The sequence below is a fragment of the Zeus faber genome (genome assembly GCF_960531495.2).
Source record: "Zeus faber genome assembly, chromosome: 9".
Taxonomy (NCBI): domain Eukaryota; kingdom Metazoa; phylum Chordata; class Actinopteri; order Zeiformes; family Zeidae; genus Zeus; species Zeus faber.
The window spans coordinates 15424448-15443113 of record NC_137197.1 but is presented as its reverse complement, the minus strand read 5'-3'; the positions used below and the strand labels follow the sequence as shown (position 1 = coordinate 15443113).

The 18666-nt window shown below is 44.2% G+C and overlaps 3 protein-coding genes and 1 long non-coding RNA gene across 4 annotated transcripts in view; 3 read left to right on the top strand and 1 right to left on the bottom strand.

The window, feature by feature from the left end:
• The first annotated feature begins 1075 nt into the window (after window positions 1–1075).
• On the top strand, window positions 1076–4968 carry LOC307234653 (protein FAM98A). The gene is made up of 8 exons (XM_080006488.1): window positions 1076–1214; window positions 2395–2501; window positions 2616–2735; window positions 2897–3168; window positions 3241–3327; window positions 3413–3529; window positions 3785–3934; window positions 4521–4968. Exons 1-8 carry the CDS (start codon window positions 1138–1140, stop codon window positions 4683–4685), a joined length of 1095 nt encoding a protein of 364 aa, XP_079862614.1. The 5' UTR covers window positions 1076–1137; the 3' UTR covers window positions 4686–4968.
• A 555-nt stretch (window positions 4969–5523) lies between these two features.
• On the top strand, window positions 5524–8791 carry chchd2 (coiled-coil-helix-coiled-coil-helix domain containing 2). Its single transcript, XM_080006959.1, has 4 exons — window positions 5524–5699; window positions 6838–7090; window positions 7735–7903; window positions 8377–8791. Exons 1-4 carry the CDS (start codon window positions 5650–5652, stop codon window positions 8385–8387), a joined length of 483 nt encoding a protein of 160 aa, XP_079863085.1. The 5' UTR covers window positions 5524–5649; the 3' UTR covers window positions 8388–8791.
• Window positions 8792–9416: 625 nt separating this feature from the next.
• Window positions 9417–16014, top strand: LOC307234601 (phosphorylase b kinase gamma catalytic chain, skeletal muscle/heart isoform-like). Its single transcript, XM_080006415.1, has 10 exons — window positions 9417–9581; window positions 11538–11648; window positions 12691–12869; window positions 13172–13226; window positions 13354–13419; window positions 13529–13692; window positions 14096–14186; window positions 14341–14494; window positions 15180–15305; window positions 15437–16014. The coding sequence occupies exons 2-10, from the start codon at window positions 11566–11568 to the stop codon at window positions 15698–15700; spliced, it is 1182 nt and encodes a 393-aa protein (XP_079862541.1). The 5' UTR covers window positions 9417–9581; window positions 11538–11565; the 3' UTR covers window positions 15701–16014.
• A 157-nt stretch (window positions 16015–16171) lies between these two features.
• Window positions 16172–18666, bottom strand: part of LOC307234602 — a 4230-nt gene continuing 1735 nt past the window's right edge. The window contains exon 5 of the long non-coding RNA XR_013844310.1: window positions 16172–16648. This is a non-coding gene — a long non-coding RNA (uncharacterized lncRNA). The remainder of the gene's footprint in view (window positions 16649–18666) is intronic.

Here is an 18666-nt window from a genome sequence, read left to right as displayed (position 1 = left end):
TGAGGGTAGTTGTCAACATGCCACAGACATGTTTGCTGTGACGTCTCCCTGCCTTGATTATTTAAGCAGTCAGCCCTTCATACCGTAGACTGCAGAAACCAGCCCTCTTACAGGGACGATTAGGCTGACATCTAGTGGACAAGACACACAACAGCACCTCAACCTCTATAGACGTGACTAAAGATTTGATTGTCGCACGCGTCAACAAAGCACGGTGCAGTGCAACGTGAAAGGTACAAATCAGAAAACATAAAAACAATATATAGGCAAAAATATAAGAAGAAAATATCCATGATCTAAATATGTTTGGATGTACGTATGTACGTATGTACGTATGTATGTATGTATGTATGTATGTATGTATGTATGTATGAATGTACAGTATGTATGCATGTACAGTATGTATGTATGTATGTCTGTATGACTGTACAGTATGTATGTATGTATGTACAGTATGTATGTATGTATGTATGTTAGTATGTATGTACAGTACGTATGTATGTTAGTATGTATGTATGTATGTATGTTTGTATGTATGTATGTATGTCTGTATGTATGAATGTATGTATGTATGTATGTCTGTATGTATGTCTGTATGTATGTATGTAACTGTGCATGTTGAGTGTTTAACAGGTAGTAGCAATATTAATATACACAGTATGCTGCGTATTTTGCAAGGGGTGCAGTGTTCAAATCTGAACTGATTAGTAACCAGTTGATCTACTTTCTTTACTAATTCCTGTCTGTGTGATGCATTTAAAACTTTTTTTTTTATTCAATCTGGTTTATTTTCTGTTATTATCCTGATGTGCTGTCCACAAGGGCAATGGAAAAAAAAAAAAAAAAACGACTCAATATGTATTTCACAAGTCGTTTTGTAAACAAATCAATATTGTAATTACGTATTCATATATTTCTTTAATTATCGTTATTATTTGACCACATTTCATACATTTTCTATTTAACATTTTCCTGCAAAAATCGACTCCTGTCCGGCCCAGACCAGTCACGTGGGCGGCGGTAATGCAAAGACCAGGGAGTGCGGCGACCGCCATTAAAACGGTGGAAGAAGAAGAAGAAGAAGAAGAAGAAGAAGAAGAAGAGTTTGTAAACAAGTTGCGGACGCGCGTCTGACAGATGGAGGCCGCCACCCGCAGCACGACGTCCGACATGGAGCGGGCCAGAGGGACACTTTCTGCAATCGCGACTCTCAGGTGCGTAATGTCGCAGGACTTGTGCGGAGCCTGTGATGTTTAAAGGTTTAATCCGTGAGAACATATATATATATATATTTTTAAATAACTTATTTAATCCTCCATATTTCATACGTGAAAACAACAACAGCAACACTGACACTTCCTGAGAAACGGCCGTTCAAGGTGTTCGCGTTATGCGTGTGATTCCTGTATATGTTGTGTCCGTCGCTGGTGGCGGGGTCCGTCTTTCCCGGCACGGTGCGAAGACCGTGCGCGGGCAAGAGAGTGAAAGGCAGCCGCGCTGAACTTGATAAAGCAGCATAGCTACCACCGTAGTTGCGGTCAGCACACTGTCAACATTGACGAATATTCACGAAATAAAAAATAATTAAAAAAAAAAACACACACGCCACCCTCGGATGATAATACACAGGTACATCTCATAAAATTAGAAGATCGTGGAAAAAGTTCAGTATTTTTTGTCACTCATCACAGAAAGTGAAACCCGTGTATTATATAGATTCATTACACGGGGAGTGTCAGTGACTGTCTTCTGGACACCTCTCAAGTCAGCAGTCTTCCCCATGACTGTGTAGCCTACTGGCCCAGACCGAGAGACCGTTCAGAGGCTCAGGAAACATTTTCAGGTGTCTTGAGGTAATTCGCCGATTAGGGTGTGACACCACGGCTTTCCAATATTGTACTTTTTCCACAGTGTTCTAATTTTCTGAGACACTGAATTTGGGGGTTTTATTATCTATAGCCACAATCATCAAAATTTCAAGAAATAAGACTTGAAATATTTCGCTCAATGTGTCATGAATCTATATAATATATATGGGTTTCACTTTCTGAGATGAGTGAAAAAAAATAGTTGAACTTTTTCATGATATTCAAATTTTACGAGATGTAACTGTATATCCACCATGCCAAGTGACAAAGAAAAAGACAAGGGTAAACCCCGAATGTTGAGAGAGAGAGAGGAAAAAAAACAAAAACCCAAATCATTGCAGTTCGGAATGGACCTCTGAGACTTGTAGGGTAATCCGCCCAACGCAGACGATCTCAGGGATTTCCACTTCAAGTTGTTTATGTTTCCACCAATGTTGTCGGTGACGAGGTGAACCGGCAGACACTTTTAGGAAGTCCTCCAAAGGAACAACGTTGACACTGCCCGCCCATCTCATCCCCTCCCCAGGTACCCAAGCAGCGCCTGCGTCAGATACTGTAGGTGTGACGAGCTCCCCTGTCCGCTGCTGACGTGGTTGGTGTCAGAGCTGTGGGCCACCTGTCCGGAGCTACGAGGTGACGGTCGTGGCATCTGTGCCTTATGGTTTCCCTTTCAGCGCACGACACAAGTTTGCTGGATGTTCGCCGGAGAGAAAATGTAAACGTTTTTGTTTTTTTTCCTGGCTTCAGACGGGAAAAGCGACATTGTGCTGGTGGGAGAACTGCGAAGGTTATTGGCGACTATGCACTGTCCCCTCATGATGCTGGCCTCGGACGCCCTGGACTCCACCCTCCTCAACCAGGTCGTTGGTGAGAGACCATACCAGTCGGGTTCAACGCTCTTGTAGAGGACTATGTATTGATATGTTGGGACTATGTTAATGGTTTAATTTCCCTCGCTGTACTTGATTTAAACCCTACGCCGACATATAAATGGTATTTCTCTAAAGCCTTTCTTCCCCCCCCCCCAGAGTTCCTCGTGTCAGAATTGCAAGCAGCCCGCATGCTGCAGTACCGGGAACTGCATCCCGATGATACGGCCGACAGGGGTGAGACCAGCACCGAACGGGGCCAAAGGGCGGGAGATCCCTGCGACGACGAAGCGGAGCGCCGTCAGCAGGTGGAGGACGACGAGGTTTCCGACGCAAGCACAAGAAGAGAAGAGACGCTGGCAGAATTCGCCTTGCTGCTTCGAGCCCTCGACATGGAGGCCGTGTCTCAGTTTTCGGACGTGTTAAATGAGGTGAGAGGGATGGGTTGCGATTCTATTCGATGAAGATTCGATGACTTGGGGCTTGATAACGATTTGCCGCAGGTGGAGGCGAGGCTTGCCACGTTGCCAGGCAGTGGTGACACGATGATGGAGCCGCTTCTGAATACCAGTCTCAGCTCAAAGCAGTGGGTACGTTGACAGAGAGTGCCGCCATTGGTCGGTCATTCAACGTATTCAGCTTGTAACACTGACCATTCTCTCCTTTATCTCTCAGAGGGCCGTTGAGAAGATAAATAACATTTTGTTAGAAGACTACCAGTGTCGACAACAAATGATAATTAAACGCTTTGAGGTCACTCTGAAAGCTTTTGCGTGGGGAGATAAAGAAGAGGTATGTATGTTGAAGGTGACTTCAACATGTGTCATTTAGAATGTTTACATTTCCACTGTTGCTGATGGATGTCTTTCCCTACATTTATCAATTTGGTGAAAACTATTTTACTCTTGCCCGGTTTCATAATAATGTAATGCTTCTCTAAACCAGGAGGTTTTCTTTCGACTTTTCTATTCAGGAAACAGATTTTCTATTGCTACTATTTCACATTGAACCATTTTTGGGTCATCACGGGTTGTAATTCTTCGACAGGTTTGCAATAAAGCACTTGCCACAGTGGCTCCACTGTCATCCCTCGCTCTCTCCTCCTCCCAAGTGTCCCTGTCTCTTCTGCTCGCTGCAAGGAAGGATCAGTCCTGCATCTGGCCCCTCAGGGCTGGACCCAGCACTGCAGTCTACAAGGTATACATAGAGACTGTTGTTGTTGTTGTTGTTATTATTACTACTACTCGCTTGCATGACAAGTTTATTTATATTGCCCTTAGTCAAAATACAGTCTCAAAGGGCTTCACAAACCCACATTTCACAGAGAAATCAACAGCATCCTCTTGTCTGCATGTGGCCCTTTGCCTTCACATTTTAACTCTTCTACTCACTTAGTCTTTCTTTAAAGAAAATGATTAATCCAAATGTCATTCGCATGTTAAAAACGTACATTCTAACACCACAATATGTGCCACTATGAAAGGTGATCTTTTAGAACCAGATGAGTCACGCCTTTTGCAATAAATTGAAAAGTTTTAGTTGTTGTTTTTTTTTTGCTGTGGTGATTTTGCGAAAACTTTCTTTGTGATCAAACAGAAACGATTGACCTGAGCATCACGGCAGTGGGTTTTTTTTTTGGTGGTTCATTTTTTTTAACAGGGGAAGAATTTGTACGCGTCTGCACGCTCTCCATGCTCTTTCTTTGGGTCCCCATGCTTCAACCACTGATCTGTGTGGTTTGTCATTCTTTTTTGGTGTTCTACTTGTCACTTTCCGTCGCCAGGTACTGATGGGCAGTGTCCCAGACAGAGGGGGGCGTCCCGGGGAGATTGAGCCTCCGATGCCGTCCTGGACAGGTCGAAGAGAAAAAGGACCTGGCCGAGGGGGGGCACGCCACCAGCCACGACGCAAGTTCTCCGAAAAAAAGAAGAAAGGGAAGAGCGAGTAATGAGACATTCTCTGTAGCTGTATTATGTCACTGACCAAGCCAGTTAGAAGACCTAACGAAGGCCATATTTACTTGTGCCATGGAAATTAATTTTATGATTTGTTTACGCAATTATGAGATTGCTCCATTCGCGTTTGCAAGCCAGAAATGTTTAACGTTTTAGTTGGAAACAGAAAATTGTATATTTCTGATAGAGGGTTTATTTTTTTTAAGTAAAAATGTATTTACTATGTACATCTAAAGATGACTTTATTCTGGCCTCCAATAAAGATTTGCACTCTTATTTTTCGTTTATTGATTCTTCTATTGTCGTTTGCAGAGCTCAGAACTTGCTGCTGTGGTGAGTGTAGGGATAAATGGTCAGAAGTCCCATTCCGCCTTCACTACACCCGATTGAACGATAAGAGACGTGAGCCGTGAAAGGGAGAAATTAAGTCTTAAGTCAAATTTTTTTTTTTTTTTTTTGTGGTAACCGTGGCAGTGGATTTGCGGGATCTGTAAGATGCGATGGTACAGTTTTCCCCTGTACATATACTCATCAGGACATGAGCTTGCATAACACCTAATGATATTCAGAATATGGACCATGACATAACGCGTGGGCGTTGTGACGTCAGCAGAGCCCTGCGTCCTAAACAACGTGTTGATTATACTGGCCATCAAGAAAATGACGACTACGAATATTCACCCTCCATGTTCTGTGTCGGGTTGGCGTGCCGTGAAAGAAAAACGTAGTGACACGACCTGCCCTCGCCCTTGCACCTGCGCAGTGCGCACATGGCGCTGTACCGCCTTCAAGGTCCCGTACCGGAAGTTCCCCGGAAAATAAATGATGTAACACACAGCAAGTTCCGGATTAACGGAAGGTCAACCACGACTGTCGTACTTCGCGGAGCATTTGTCGGCCGCTGCTCTCTACAACATCAGTGAATTATCCGTTGAGTTTGTCTTTTCAAAGTCAACGATGCCGAGAGGAAGCAGAAGCCGGACATCCAGGATGTCTCCTCCGGCCAGGTAGCACGACGAGCTTCTTTGATTTGACGGGAAGTATATCCTTACCGAGCCTTGCTAGCTAAACAAGCGGCGGCTAACGCGTTGTGGACGTCGTCGGTTATTTCCAGTTGTCTGGTCACAGCCCTCCTGTCTTTTAGTGTCATGTCGTTAAAACAGATGAGCCACCGCCGCCGCCGCCGCCGCCGCTGCTGCTGCTCTGGGGTTTAGATGATTCTTTGTTTTCGTCTTGGTAGATGCTCGTATAGCGGTCAATGACACGAAGCTCATTTTGTGTCCGTATCCGTGATCGTTGGAATCAAATAAATAGACACGAAGACCGCACAGAAACTCTCCACAGCGTATGCTCATTTTATTTTCTTTCATTCATCGTAGGAGCTTGGCGGTGTGTTAATAGTATACAAATGTCCAATTCAGAGAGTAAATAAATATTACAATAAAATAAAATGTATTATATTTTTCACCATGAAATCCTTAATACAATGGTTTGGCATAATTGTTTGTTCAGGTTCAAACAAATATATTTAATATGGAAGAGTCTAACAAAAAAAAGTGACACCACAAGGTAATGACTAAGTGAAGATGTTTGTCATTGTCATTCAAATATGAATATAAAATGTTTAACTACCGCTAAAGTTCCTTAAATCTGAAGGTCATTTTGCTATTAAGCCTAAACTGGGTTGTGGACCATTGCCATTGAGGAATCTAAAGATTATGGCTCCAAACATTGCATCATATAAGCTACTTGGAAAATCTTGAAGTTATTGTTACTATAAGAACACATAACAATACACAAACGGAACAGCTCAGCATACAGTATTATTTATTTAAATATATATAAATAATTTACACTTTTAAAAAATGTTAATCAGTTTCATAGTCTTTTGTTAGTAGAACTCTAAATACTTTTTGAAAAATCAGTATGATTAAAACCATGATTAAAAATGAAGTTTTTTGTATATATTCACATTTATGTAAAAAGCTTTTTGTTATAAGCAATATGTAATTAATTTAAATATGGTTCACTTGGCACAAGTTCCAATAAAATGCAAAACACAAATGATTCATAAAAAAGTTGATGTCTTTGGAAAGCGGCTTATGTTGAAATGTACTAATTGAACTTTTTTTTGTCATTTTTCAGCCGGGCCCCACCACGACCTATGGCCAGGGCAGCACCTCCACCCTCATATGCCCCAGTTCCAACCCAAGCTCCCCCAAGTGCCATGGCGGCTCCGGCGGCAGCACCCAGGCAGCCTGGCATGTTCGCCCAGATGGCCACCACCGCCGCTGGGGTGGCAGTGGGCTCTGCCGTAGGACACACCATCGGCCACGCCATGACCGGCGGATTTGGTGGAGGACAATCAGAGGCTGCCAAGCCCGATGTCACTTATCAGGTAAATGAATCAAGCCACGTAATGGGATTAGAACAGCCTCAGGACACACAGAGCTGTTATTAGATTTGTGTGTCTGTGTCCGTGTGTCTGTCTGTCCGTCTGGATAAAAACGCTAAAGCGATTCTCTAAATACGCGATGAATTTAAAAAAAAAAAGTCACTCAGACTGTTAATGGTCAAACAATAAGGCTTAAGTTAAAAAATACCACTGTCAACTCAAAGAGGTGGAGAATTCCAAGTTGGGAAGTGGAAGTTGACTTTGTTTGTTCTCCACTCATGCACTGAGCCAGATCATTCCACTAATTAGATGTACGCCTGGGTTGTCTAAATTTGCAAATTCAGTTGGTTGACAAGTTACAACTGGGAGAACTTTGGCTTTCTGAACCTTGAATGTCCACCTTTGCGAATTACATAAGGATGGCGAGGTTTGCAAAGATTACAATAGGACACACTTTAAATGGGACACCTGTAAAGCTGCCGACAAAAAAAACAAGTTGTGAAAGAATTCCATCATAAAATCATGGCATTGCTGCCAGTTCAACAGTCCTTGAACATTTTGATAGTGGCGTAATGCAGAATTAGGTTAGATTTCTATGCTGTTTATATATGGAAATGATCATATACGAGTTTCCTTGTGTTCTCCAGGAGCCGTACCAGGCCCAGCCTCAGTCCATGTACCAGCAGGAGGTGGCGCCGCAGCAGCAAGCTTGCTCTTACGAGCTCAGGCAGTTCATCGAGTGTGCCCAGAACCAGAACGACCTCAAATTATGCGAAGGCTTCAGTGAGGTTCTCAAACAGTGCAAGTTTGCTAACGGTAAGTAACGTGTGTGAGTCCACGGTGTGGGTGTATCATCGTAAACCTGTCTGGCCTTTTGAGCGGGTAAGGGTTACATAGGACTAAGATGCCAGCTGGCAGTCCCTTTGTGAGATCCTGTTTCGGCACACACACTTGAATGCAATGCTGATGGGGGATCTAATAAAAATACACAGTTTCAGAGTTTTGGTGAATAAATTCTACTTTAAAGCCGATTTTTAAATATCTAGTCATTATGTTGTATTATTTTCTTCTACTTTTCATTTTCTGTTTTATGTCGTTTTTTTGTATTGAGGCGAGGGTAGGCGGGATTCCCACATGGGCATTTAATCATGGAGTTGCAGCAGATTAATTTGTATTTGGACTTGAAGAACAAGGAAAACGAACAATCCATCATCGGATTCTTGTGCCATAATATTTCATAACGCTACCCGGGGTAAGAGTCCTCTAATGAAACTGTTTCCTCTCCACAGGAATGTCCTGAGACCGGAGGGGGGAAGACGCTGAACACACACACCGAGATATGCACCCAAACTGGATGTTTATGGCTCAATAAACATGCTTCATGTCAACAGTTGATAAAAATTGACGGCCATTAAACCAGTCGTATGCATTTTTCTCAGGGGTGTGCTGCAGGATGTGTAATCATAGTCTTATAAATAATGTTTATAAATCTTGATTTGTGGCGTGTTATAGTTTTAAATGACTTTGCCATGGTGTGATCGATCGTAATCTACTATTAGAATCAGTTGAACCATTACATTGAAACATATTACGTGAGATAGGTAAGTTATGTTAAGCACTTAAACAACCCATCTCTCAGAAACATGTGTGAAATTGGAACTTGCTTGTTGGGTTTTAATAAAGCACCTTGACCCTAAAACACTTCACCTATAAAAAATGTGTCTTGCTATTGCATGCATGTGTCGTTTTTTCTACTCCAACGCTGGCACAAGTTAAAATTCAGTGTTTCTTTGAAGTGGTAATCCGCAAGGTCGCCGATGCACTACAAATTCCAGGATCATCGTCTTTGCTCCAGGGCAATCAAATTCCTTCCCCGAAAGAATTTTGACCTCTTCTTTGAGGTGGGGAATTTTAATGTGTTTTCCATCCAAGGCTGCTGGGTTGTTGTTTTTTGTGGATGTTCATCCATATCGACACTTTATTAAAAAATCATCACGGCTGACTTCATTTCTTGCCCATGCCCGATTTTATTATTATTTATTTATTTTTATTGCATTCTCGCCCGGAAAGATGGACCCCGCCACCAACACTGGAAACGCGAGTACGCGCACAACTCAAATGTCTCATACTTAAATAAATCGAATGAGGCGGGATTTTTTTTAATTTTTACTTTATTTTAACAAAACTCACAGATGACCACTTTAAATGGCGTCCACACCCACGGCGCAACACCTGTTGTGTCAATCTAGCCCAGGGACATCTCAGGATACGCGAGCACAACCTGTCTAGCACTAGTAAGAATGGAGAGCTCCGGCAGTGTCCTATTAAATGGACGAGGCCACAACTTATTTTTGGCGCCTGACACCGGAGCTCTGCGCGCCCTTTGCAGTGGGAGCTGAGCGCAAGCCGAGTGCGTGTCGCGGCGGCCGAGCAGAGACCACGTCTCAGGACTAGCGTGCGTGTCGTCGGACCCACCGGCCGCGGTACCCCCCGGGTGAGTGTTGTTGTTTTCGTCGCAGTTTGAGGGAGATCGAGGGGGGGGGACGGGACGGGACGGGAGTGCATTGGAAGTGCATTTGACTCCAAACTGTCGCGTCGGGTGAACCGCGCGGGGTTTTTTTTTTTTTTTTTGTTTGTTTTTTTGTTTTTTTCGTTCACGCCGGCACGAACCACGCGCGGTCCAAAACGCTGCGTTCGCGTGGACTCAAAAGTCGCGTTGGAAGCAGGCGCCGAACGCAAGTGTAAGAACGTGTCGCCTTTCGGTCAGCTGCGACCGAAGAAGTCCACCCTTAGTCCGTCCGTGGTAGGTGGAGATAATTAAAATTAAAAAAGAAAACAACAACAACAACAACAAAAAAATACATGTCTCGCGTTCGATTTCCATTCCCTGGAAGCGGAGGAAACATTTGTACCAGCAACAGTTCAACATGATTCCAAGAGGTTAATTCATCCTCAACCATCAAACCGCCCTCCTCCAAACGACAGAGGCTGTGTGTGTGTGTGTGTGTGTGTGTGTGTGTGTGTGTGTGTGTGTGTGTGTGTGTGTGTATTATATATAGAAATGGGTCATTTCAAATCTGAAGCCATAAAAATAACTTTTTTGTTAATCATGTCCATTTTCTTTCCAATGCTAATGACAGGTGATCAACTCTAACAACAACAACAACAACAACAAAAACACTGGAAATGTATTTATCATAACAGAATATTTATTTACTTTATCTTCCATTCATTCAAAAATAGCCTGCTGCTGCTTCCCTGTTGTCTAGGCCCATGGTTTGTTCCCCCCCACTGGCCCATGGGCATTCTGCTGATGTCATCTGACACAGCTGCTGTTAGATGACGTCGGCCGAGTGCTGCATAATGGCTAGGGCGTTGCAATCTATAAAGTCAAATCTATGTCAATCCAGAATTACACCGATCAACACAACATTAGAACCACTGAAGGTGAAGTGAATAACATGGATCATCTGGTTCCAATGGCACCTGTCAAGGGCTGGGATATATTAGGCAGCCAGTGAACAGTCAGTTCTTGAAGTTGATGTGTTGGAAGCAGGAAAAATGGTCAAGCGTAAGGATCTGAGCCACCATGACAAGGGCCAAATTGTGATGGCTAGACGCCTGGGTCAGAGCATCTCCAAAACAGCAGGTCATGTGGGGTGTTCTCGGTATGCAGTGGTTAGTACCTACCAAAAGTGCTCCAAGGAAGGACGACCGGTGAACGGGACAGGCTCATGGGCGCCCCAAGGCTCATTGATGCTCGTGGGGAGTGAAGTCCAGCCCGTCTGGTCTGATCCCACAGCAGAGCTACTGTAGCACAAATTGCTTAAAAAGTTGATGCTGCTATGATAGAAAGGTGTCAGAACACACAGTGCATCACAGCTTGCTGTGTGTGGGGCTGTGTAGCTGCAGACCGGTCAGAGTGCCCATGTTGACCCCTGTCCACCGCTCAAAGCTCCCACAATGGACACGTGAGCGTCAGAACTGGACCATGGAGCAATGGAAGAAGGTGTCCTGGTCTGATGAATCATGTTTTCTTCTACATCATGTGGATGGTCGGGGTTAGGGTCCGATCCCATCGAGCATCTGTGGGATGTGCTGGAACAACAAGCCCGATCCACGGCGGCCCCACCTCGCAACTTCCAGGACTTAGAGGATCTGCTGCTAACGTCTTGGTGCCAGATACCACAGGACACCTTCAGAGGTCTTGTGGAGTCCATGCCTCCACGGGTCGGGGCTGTTTTGGCCCCTACACAATATTAGTGGTAATTAATGGTGGTTTTAATGTTGTGGCTGATCGGTGTGTGGTGATCGGTGTACCCACCCCGCAAAAATAATTGTAGTAATATATCTTTGTATGCTTTCAACATTTAAAAAAACATTTTTTTATATATATTTATATATTTATTTAATTATTTATTTATTTTTTTGTGTGTTTTGTGTTATGCAGTAGAGCGATCTGTTCCTGTTGAACAAACATGACCAAAGAGGAGGAGATCCCCGACTGGGTGGGAGCCCAGGAGTTCTACGACAAATATGAGCCCAAGGACATTCTGGGAAGGTAATATACAAAATAAAATGAATAAACCCACCACAATAAACATAGTTTGGGACGTACTCAAACAAAGGGCTTAATGTATTGAGTGTAATTTGAAGACACACCTGTTCTCTTTGTTTTTTTTTTTCTTTTAATAATGGGGAACTTCTGCCAACTCCAGTGCTATATACTTAATGTGTGTTAATGTCATTCACAATAAGGCACTGTAGTTAAAATAAAAACTTGTCTATATACATCAGGAGATAAAGCATGCAACAAACACATTCTGGTCGGTGAACGTTTCTGAGAATTGTCAGGCAAAATGGAGTGGGACAGGCGCTTCGTCATCAGCGTTGCGGTGCTGTTATGTAACCCTTGGGTTGCCGTGTTTGGGGGAAGCGGCACTGAACCAATTCCCTTTGTTTTGGACAAAGGCTCAGTGTTCGGGGCGTCCCGTGAGCGTCTCGCCGCCGGCTTGATGACATTACCTCATTTGGATCTCTTAATTACCACCCGCGGGTCACGGGGCACGTGGGAAACTTTCCTGTTGCCGTGACAGTGTTCCACACGTGGCCCCACAGAGCCCCCCGAAAAATGAATAGTTGGTGACCCTGGCATGGCAGGCCATTAATAACTACAAATAAATTACATTCTCATCGACATTCTTCGGCGCTAGGATGACGAGAAAGTACTATACTTGACAAAATGTTATCCAGTTTAGATAGGGAATGTTATAATTCAAAGCAATAGTGAGAACATTTCATTCGTCGCCTGAGGAGGAAAAAAAATCTATTTAATATCAGTCCGTCAGGAACTTCGCTACCGGGGAATGAAAGTTCTCGATGTAATAAAATGAACAATCCGGTCGATGTCATCTCCATTTTTACCGCCATTTGTCGTCCACGCGGAATCTTCTTCCGTCGTTCTCGAGAAGGAAACGTGAATTTGTATTTCTCCTGTGTTGCTGTGTCCACCTGCGCACACACACACACACACACACACACACACACACACACACTCCCGCGAACGCGCCATAGTCACGTCCATCGCTCCCCGCTCCCCCCAGGGGCGTGAGCAGCGTGGTGCGGCGCTGCGTGGACAAGCGGACGTGCCAGGAATACGCCGTGAAGGTCATCGACATCACGCCCTCGGACAAGATGACGGCGCTGCAGATGGAGGAGCTCAGGGAGGCCACGGTGAAGGAGATCGACATCCTCAAGAAGGTCTGCGGACAGGACAACATCAGTAAGAAACGCCCCCCGCCCCTCTGGTGGGAAAGTAGAAGGTCTGAAATCCAACTCGAACAGAACCATCGGGGTCTGAGGCTGAACTCTGCGGCAGTAGAGCGGTCTCGTGAATCATGTGAAATACAGGCGTTGAGACCAATAAAGTATCTCCTTGACCCGATGAGGAGGTCATGGCTTCGCCCTCCGCCGTTCCACGTCTCCGCCGACGTCGAGTCCCATGTTGTGTGTTTTGCCCTTTGACATGACGCCTGCCCAAGGTGGACGGGCGATGCGGCTCACGGGTCTCTCTTCTCCCTCCAGTACAGCTCAAGGACTGCTACGAGTCCAAAGCCTTCTTCTTCCTGATTTTTGACCTGTGAGTGGTTCACATTAGATCTACCAGGAATTCAAAATCTTCAGGAATATCTCGTATGGGTTTACATTGATGGGAAGACCGGTGGACTGCTGCAGAATTGTTTGCTTTTTCCCCCCCCTCCCCATAGGATGAAGAGGGGTGAGCTTTTTGACTACCTCACAGAAATGGTCACCCTGAGCGAGAAGGAAACCAGGTCAGAGTCCCTCCGCCGGGGTTGCTTTTCGCGGGCGGCGGCGGGCGGAGGACTGAAGTGTGTCGTTGGGTTTTTTTTTTGTTTTGTTTTTTTTTTTCTCCCCTTGCAGGAAGATCATGCGCGCTCTGCTGGAGGTCGTCCAGTGCCTCCACTCCCAGAACATCGTGCACCGGGACCTGAAGCCCGAGAACATCCTGCTGGACGACGAGATGAACATCAAACTGACCGACTTTGGTTTCTCTGTCCAGATCGAGCCGGGACAGAAGCTCAACGGTCGGTGGCGTCACACACACACACACACACACACACACACACACACACACACCTCACACCTGCACCAGTGCAGACGCCACGGCTTTTCCTGTGTTTAGGTCATACATATAGTCGTTTGGTTTCGAATGGCGCGTTGTCGGCCCTTTTTGGCGACTCGCTCCGGGGGGGGCCACGAATGATTGGTGCTTCAAAGTGCGAAGCATCAAACCCGTCTGTGTGTCTTAACGATAAATGCCAACGCAGTTTCGAAACAACCATTCAGTCGCTTCAAACGCTTCCCCCAACACGTCATGGTGTATGAAGATTTGAATTCAATTTGAATGGTTCTCTCAATGAGAACGTGATATCCACCCGCAATATCTCTTCTCAGCCTCGATCTGTTTTTGCTCTGGCTTAAATCCAGAGGTGTGCGGGACCCCCGGTTACCTGGCCCCCGAGATCATCGAGTGCTCCATGAACCCGAACCACGCGGGCTACGACACGGCCATCGACATGTGAGTTCTCCCGGGCACCGTACGCTGAAATGTCCTCGATATGGCTTTTCTCGTGTAGATTGTGGTACTGAAACATGTCACCTTGCAAGCGGTTTCACCCGGCGGTCGCGTGGTAAACGACGCGCCACGACATGTCGATGTGTCCGGCTCGCAGATGGAGTTCGGGCGTGATCATGTACACGCTGCTGGCCGGCTCGCCTCCTTTCTGGCACAGAAAGCAGATGCTGATGCTGCGTATGATCCTGGCCGGGAACTACGACTTCTCCTCACCGGAATGGGATGATCGCTCGGACACCGTCAAAGACCTGGTGAGGTGTCGACGGCCCTCTCTGTACTGTAATCTCTGCTGTGACGGTTGTGTTCTTCAGTGTGCAGTATACAGTATCTCTTAAGGTCATTGGACGGTTTCATTCATAATGAACAAATTCTCACTGAAACGGAATTTTTTTTTTTTTTTTCTGGCTTGATTGGTGCCAATGAATCAATAAAAGCTAATAAATAAAAATGAATAAATATATTAAGTAAATAAAAGTTGTTAGGTTGGGAGAAATAGTGTGTTGTTGAAGATCCTTGCCATTATGACGAAGGAAGATGTGGAGGCAGATAGTAGGCACATTGAGGGACTCCATCGTTCATAAAATGCCGGCAGAAAAGGGAATCATCATTGAATGATGACTGACAATATGCATGTGAATGTACACAAAAATTCATAAAAAAAACACCCACGACACATTCACTCAAAAATCACATTTGACAGATTTCAGAACATATTGTATGGGTCTGTGGCGGAGGTCTGCTGAGTGTTTCCTTACAGGCTGTTATTGACCGAATCATTATCTCTGACCGAACTATCCAAACGCTTGGTTTGAATGGTTTCATAGTCTCTTTTGCTGGATTGAGGACATTTTTAATTTTGAAATTAACTTGCTGTTCGTGGTATTAAAAACCTGAATATGTTTTCAAAATATTTAAAGTGAATGTTGATGTCTTCAGATAACACGGATGCTGGTGGTGGACCCAAAGCAGCGATACACAGCCACTGATGCTCTCAATCATCCTTTCTTCTCAGAATATGTTGTGGCCGAAGTACGACAATTTAGCCCTTACAGGCGATTTAAGGTAAGATGACTGGGCCTGGGAGATTTTTTTTTTAACAGACTTAATTGAAAATTATTTTGTTTTAATAAATAATACAATTAATTTATTTTAAAGCAGCCTAAAACTGGCTTTTTTCCTCCATTGACTTCTAGGTCATTTGCATGACAGTCCTCGCCACAATGCGCATCTACCTCAACTACCGCCGCGCCAAGCCCGTTACCAAAGAGGTGATTAGGAGCGACCCGTATGCCGTGAAGCCCATCCGCAAGCTCATCGACGCTTGTGCGTTCAAGATCTATGGCCACTGGGTCAAGAAGGGACAGGCTCAGAACAGAGCAGCACTTTTTGAGAATACTCCCAAGGCCATCCTGCTTTCCATTTCCGCTGAAGGGGAGTCACCCCTCCCAGCTTGGTAGGCCCCGCTCCCACATGTTGCTGGGGAGATTTTCTACCCATCGGAGTAGGCCCAACTAGAGAAATAAGGCCCCGGCAAAAAAAAAACATATAACTAAGTTGTTTTAGTGAAGCAATTTGTTTCCTTCTGTTGCAGGAAGTGGAAAAAAATGTACTGTTGTGTAAAAATAACTTTTCTATAATAAGCATGATTCAACATTTTATCCATTGAGTGAGGTCACAAATATGGTACACCCAAAACTAATCATTGAAGTCTGGATTTGTGATATACACAAGCAAATTTGAAGACTGCTTTATTAAATTATGAATTTAAGATCACTCCTGGAATTGAAAATGCAAAAACCCATTTTCATACTGATAGAGCATGGTAACACCACTCCTTTGAAACAGGCAGGACTGGTTTACCGCAGCACAAACTGTAACTGAGCAGGAAACATTTCCCAAGCGATATTAAGTTCAGTCTCTTTTAGTCAATGTTTTAAATGCAATGATCCAGCGTACATTAATACTGCATGGAATTAAAGAGGGCCTGTATGTGGCTATTTGAATATGTGGATATACTGTCATACAATAAAGGTTGACTACAAAATCAATGCATGGTGACACTTAAGATTTATTAAATGAAATTTCATTAATGCTCATTTCGCATTTAGCCGGATGATGACGTCTTATTTGATTTTAACCCATGACAGTCAAGTCCATTTGGTTTATAAAACATTAAAAAAAAAAAAAAACAGTGCTGTAAAGTTTAGAACCATTGAAACAAACTATTTACAGCATAAACATTACCGACAACTCGATTAACACTGAAAACAAGACCTCATTTGGATTTAGAAGATTTTAATATCAATAGAGGGAGCAGACGTAACGTAGACGGGAAGACCTATTCCACAGCTTTGGGGTGGCGACAGCAAAGGCACGACACCCTCAGCCAAGCCTGTGTGAGTGACCTAGAAGTAGAACGGGGATCACAGGTCAACTTTCAAACCAAACAAAATATTAAAATCAAGTCTAAATGTGACTGAGCCAGTGAAGGGAGGCACATATCTAGGAAATATGGTTCCGGAGCAAGGAGTGAGAGGAGAAACCTGCTACTGTGTAAAGCAAATTGCAGTAGTCAAGATGGGATGATACAAAAGCATGAATCACTTTCGCAAAGTCAAGGTCATAGACTAAGGACTTCATTTTTTTCCCAACACTGAGCTGGAAAAAGCTACTTTTTACCCAAGGTTTATCCTATCAGTCTCAAATTTGTGGGCTGAGTCAAATCATGCCAAGGTTTCTGACATGATTTGGTGTACTGTGATCGCTCATCCAGCATTAAGTCTTCAAGACCGTCAACGGGGGGCTTAAGGGAGCACTTCCAATTTGAATTTAGGGAAAAGGTAGAGCTGGTACATTCAGCTGAACAAAAGGTTTCCACTGAGTTAAATACCCAGGAGGATGCCAAAAAGTAGCTTGTAGGGGTTAGTTGATGACATGATTCATAACCCCTTAAGTTACAGTGGGGCAAAAAAGTATTTAGTCAGCCACCAATTGTGCATGTTCTCCCACTTAAAAAGATGAGAGAGGCCTGTTATTTTCATCATAGGTTCACCTCAACTATGAGAGACAGAATGAGAAAAAAAAAATCCAGAAAATCACATTGTCTGATTTTTAAAGAATTTATTTGCAAATTATGGTGGAAAATAAGTATTTGGTCAATAACAAAAGTTCATCTCAATACTTTGTTATATACCCTTTGTTTGCAATGACAGAGGTCAAATGTTTTCTGTAAGTCTTCACAAGGTTTTGACACACTGTTGCTGGTATTTTGGCCCATTCCTCCATGCAGATCTCTTCTAAAGCAGTGATGTTTTGGGGCTGTCGCTAGGCAACAGGGACTCTCAACTCCCTCCAAAGATTTTCTATGGGGTTGAGATCTGGAGACTGGCTAGGCCACTCCAGGACCTTGAAATGCTTCTTATGAAGCCACTCCTTCGTTGCCCGGGCGGTGTGTTTGGGATCATTGTCATGCTGAAAGACCCAGCCATGTTTCATCTTCAATGCCCTTGCTGATGGAAGGAGATTTTCACTCAAAATCTCACGAAACATGGCCCCATTCATTCTTTCCTATGCACGGATCAGTCGTCCTGGTCCCTTTGAAGAAAAACATCCCCAAAGCATGATGTTTCCACCCCCATGCTTCACAGTAGGTATGGTGTTCTTTGGATGCAACTCAGCTTTCTTTCTCCTCCAAACACGACAAGTTGAGTTTTTACCAAAAAGTTCTATTTTGGTTTCATCTGACCATATGACATTCTCCCAATCCTCTTCTGGATCATCCAAATGCTCTGTAGCAAACTTCAGATGGGCCTGGACATGTACTGGCTTAAGCAGGGGGACACGTCTGGCACTGGAGGATTTGAGTCCCTGGCGGCGTAGTGTGTTTCTGATGGTAGCCTTTGTTACTTTGGTCCCAGCACTCTGCAGGTCATTCACTAAGTCCCCCCGTGTGGTTCTGGGATGTTTGCTCACCGTTCTTGTGATCAGTTTGACCCCACGGGGTGAGATCTTGCGTGGAGCCCAAGATCGAGGGAGATTATCAGTGGTCTTGTCTGTCTTCCATTTTCGAATAATTGCTCCCACAGTTGATTTCTGCACAACAAGCTGCTTACCTATTGCAGATTCAGTCTTCCCAGCCTGGTGCAGGTCTACAATTTTGTTTCTGGTGTCCTTTGAAAGCTCTTTGGTCTCGGCCATAGTGAAGTTTGGAGTGTGACTGTTTGAGGTTGTGGACAGGTGTCTTTTATACTGATAACGAGTTCAAACAGGTGCCATTAATACAGGTAACGAGTGGAGGACAGAGGAGCCTCTTAAAGTAAAAGTTACAGGTCTGTGAAAGCCAGAAATCTTGCTTGTTTGTAGGTGACCAAATACTTATTTTACTGAGGAATTTACCAATTAATTCATTAAAAATCCTACAATG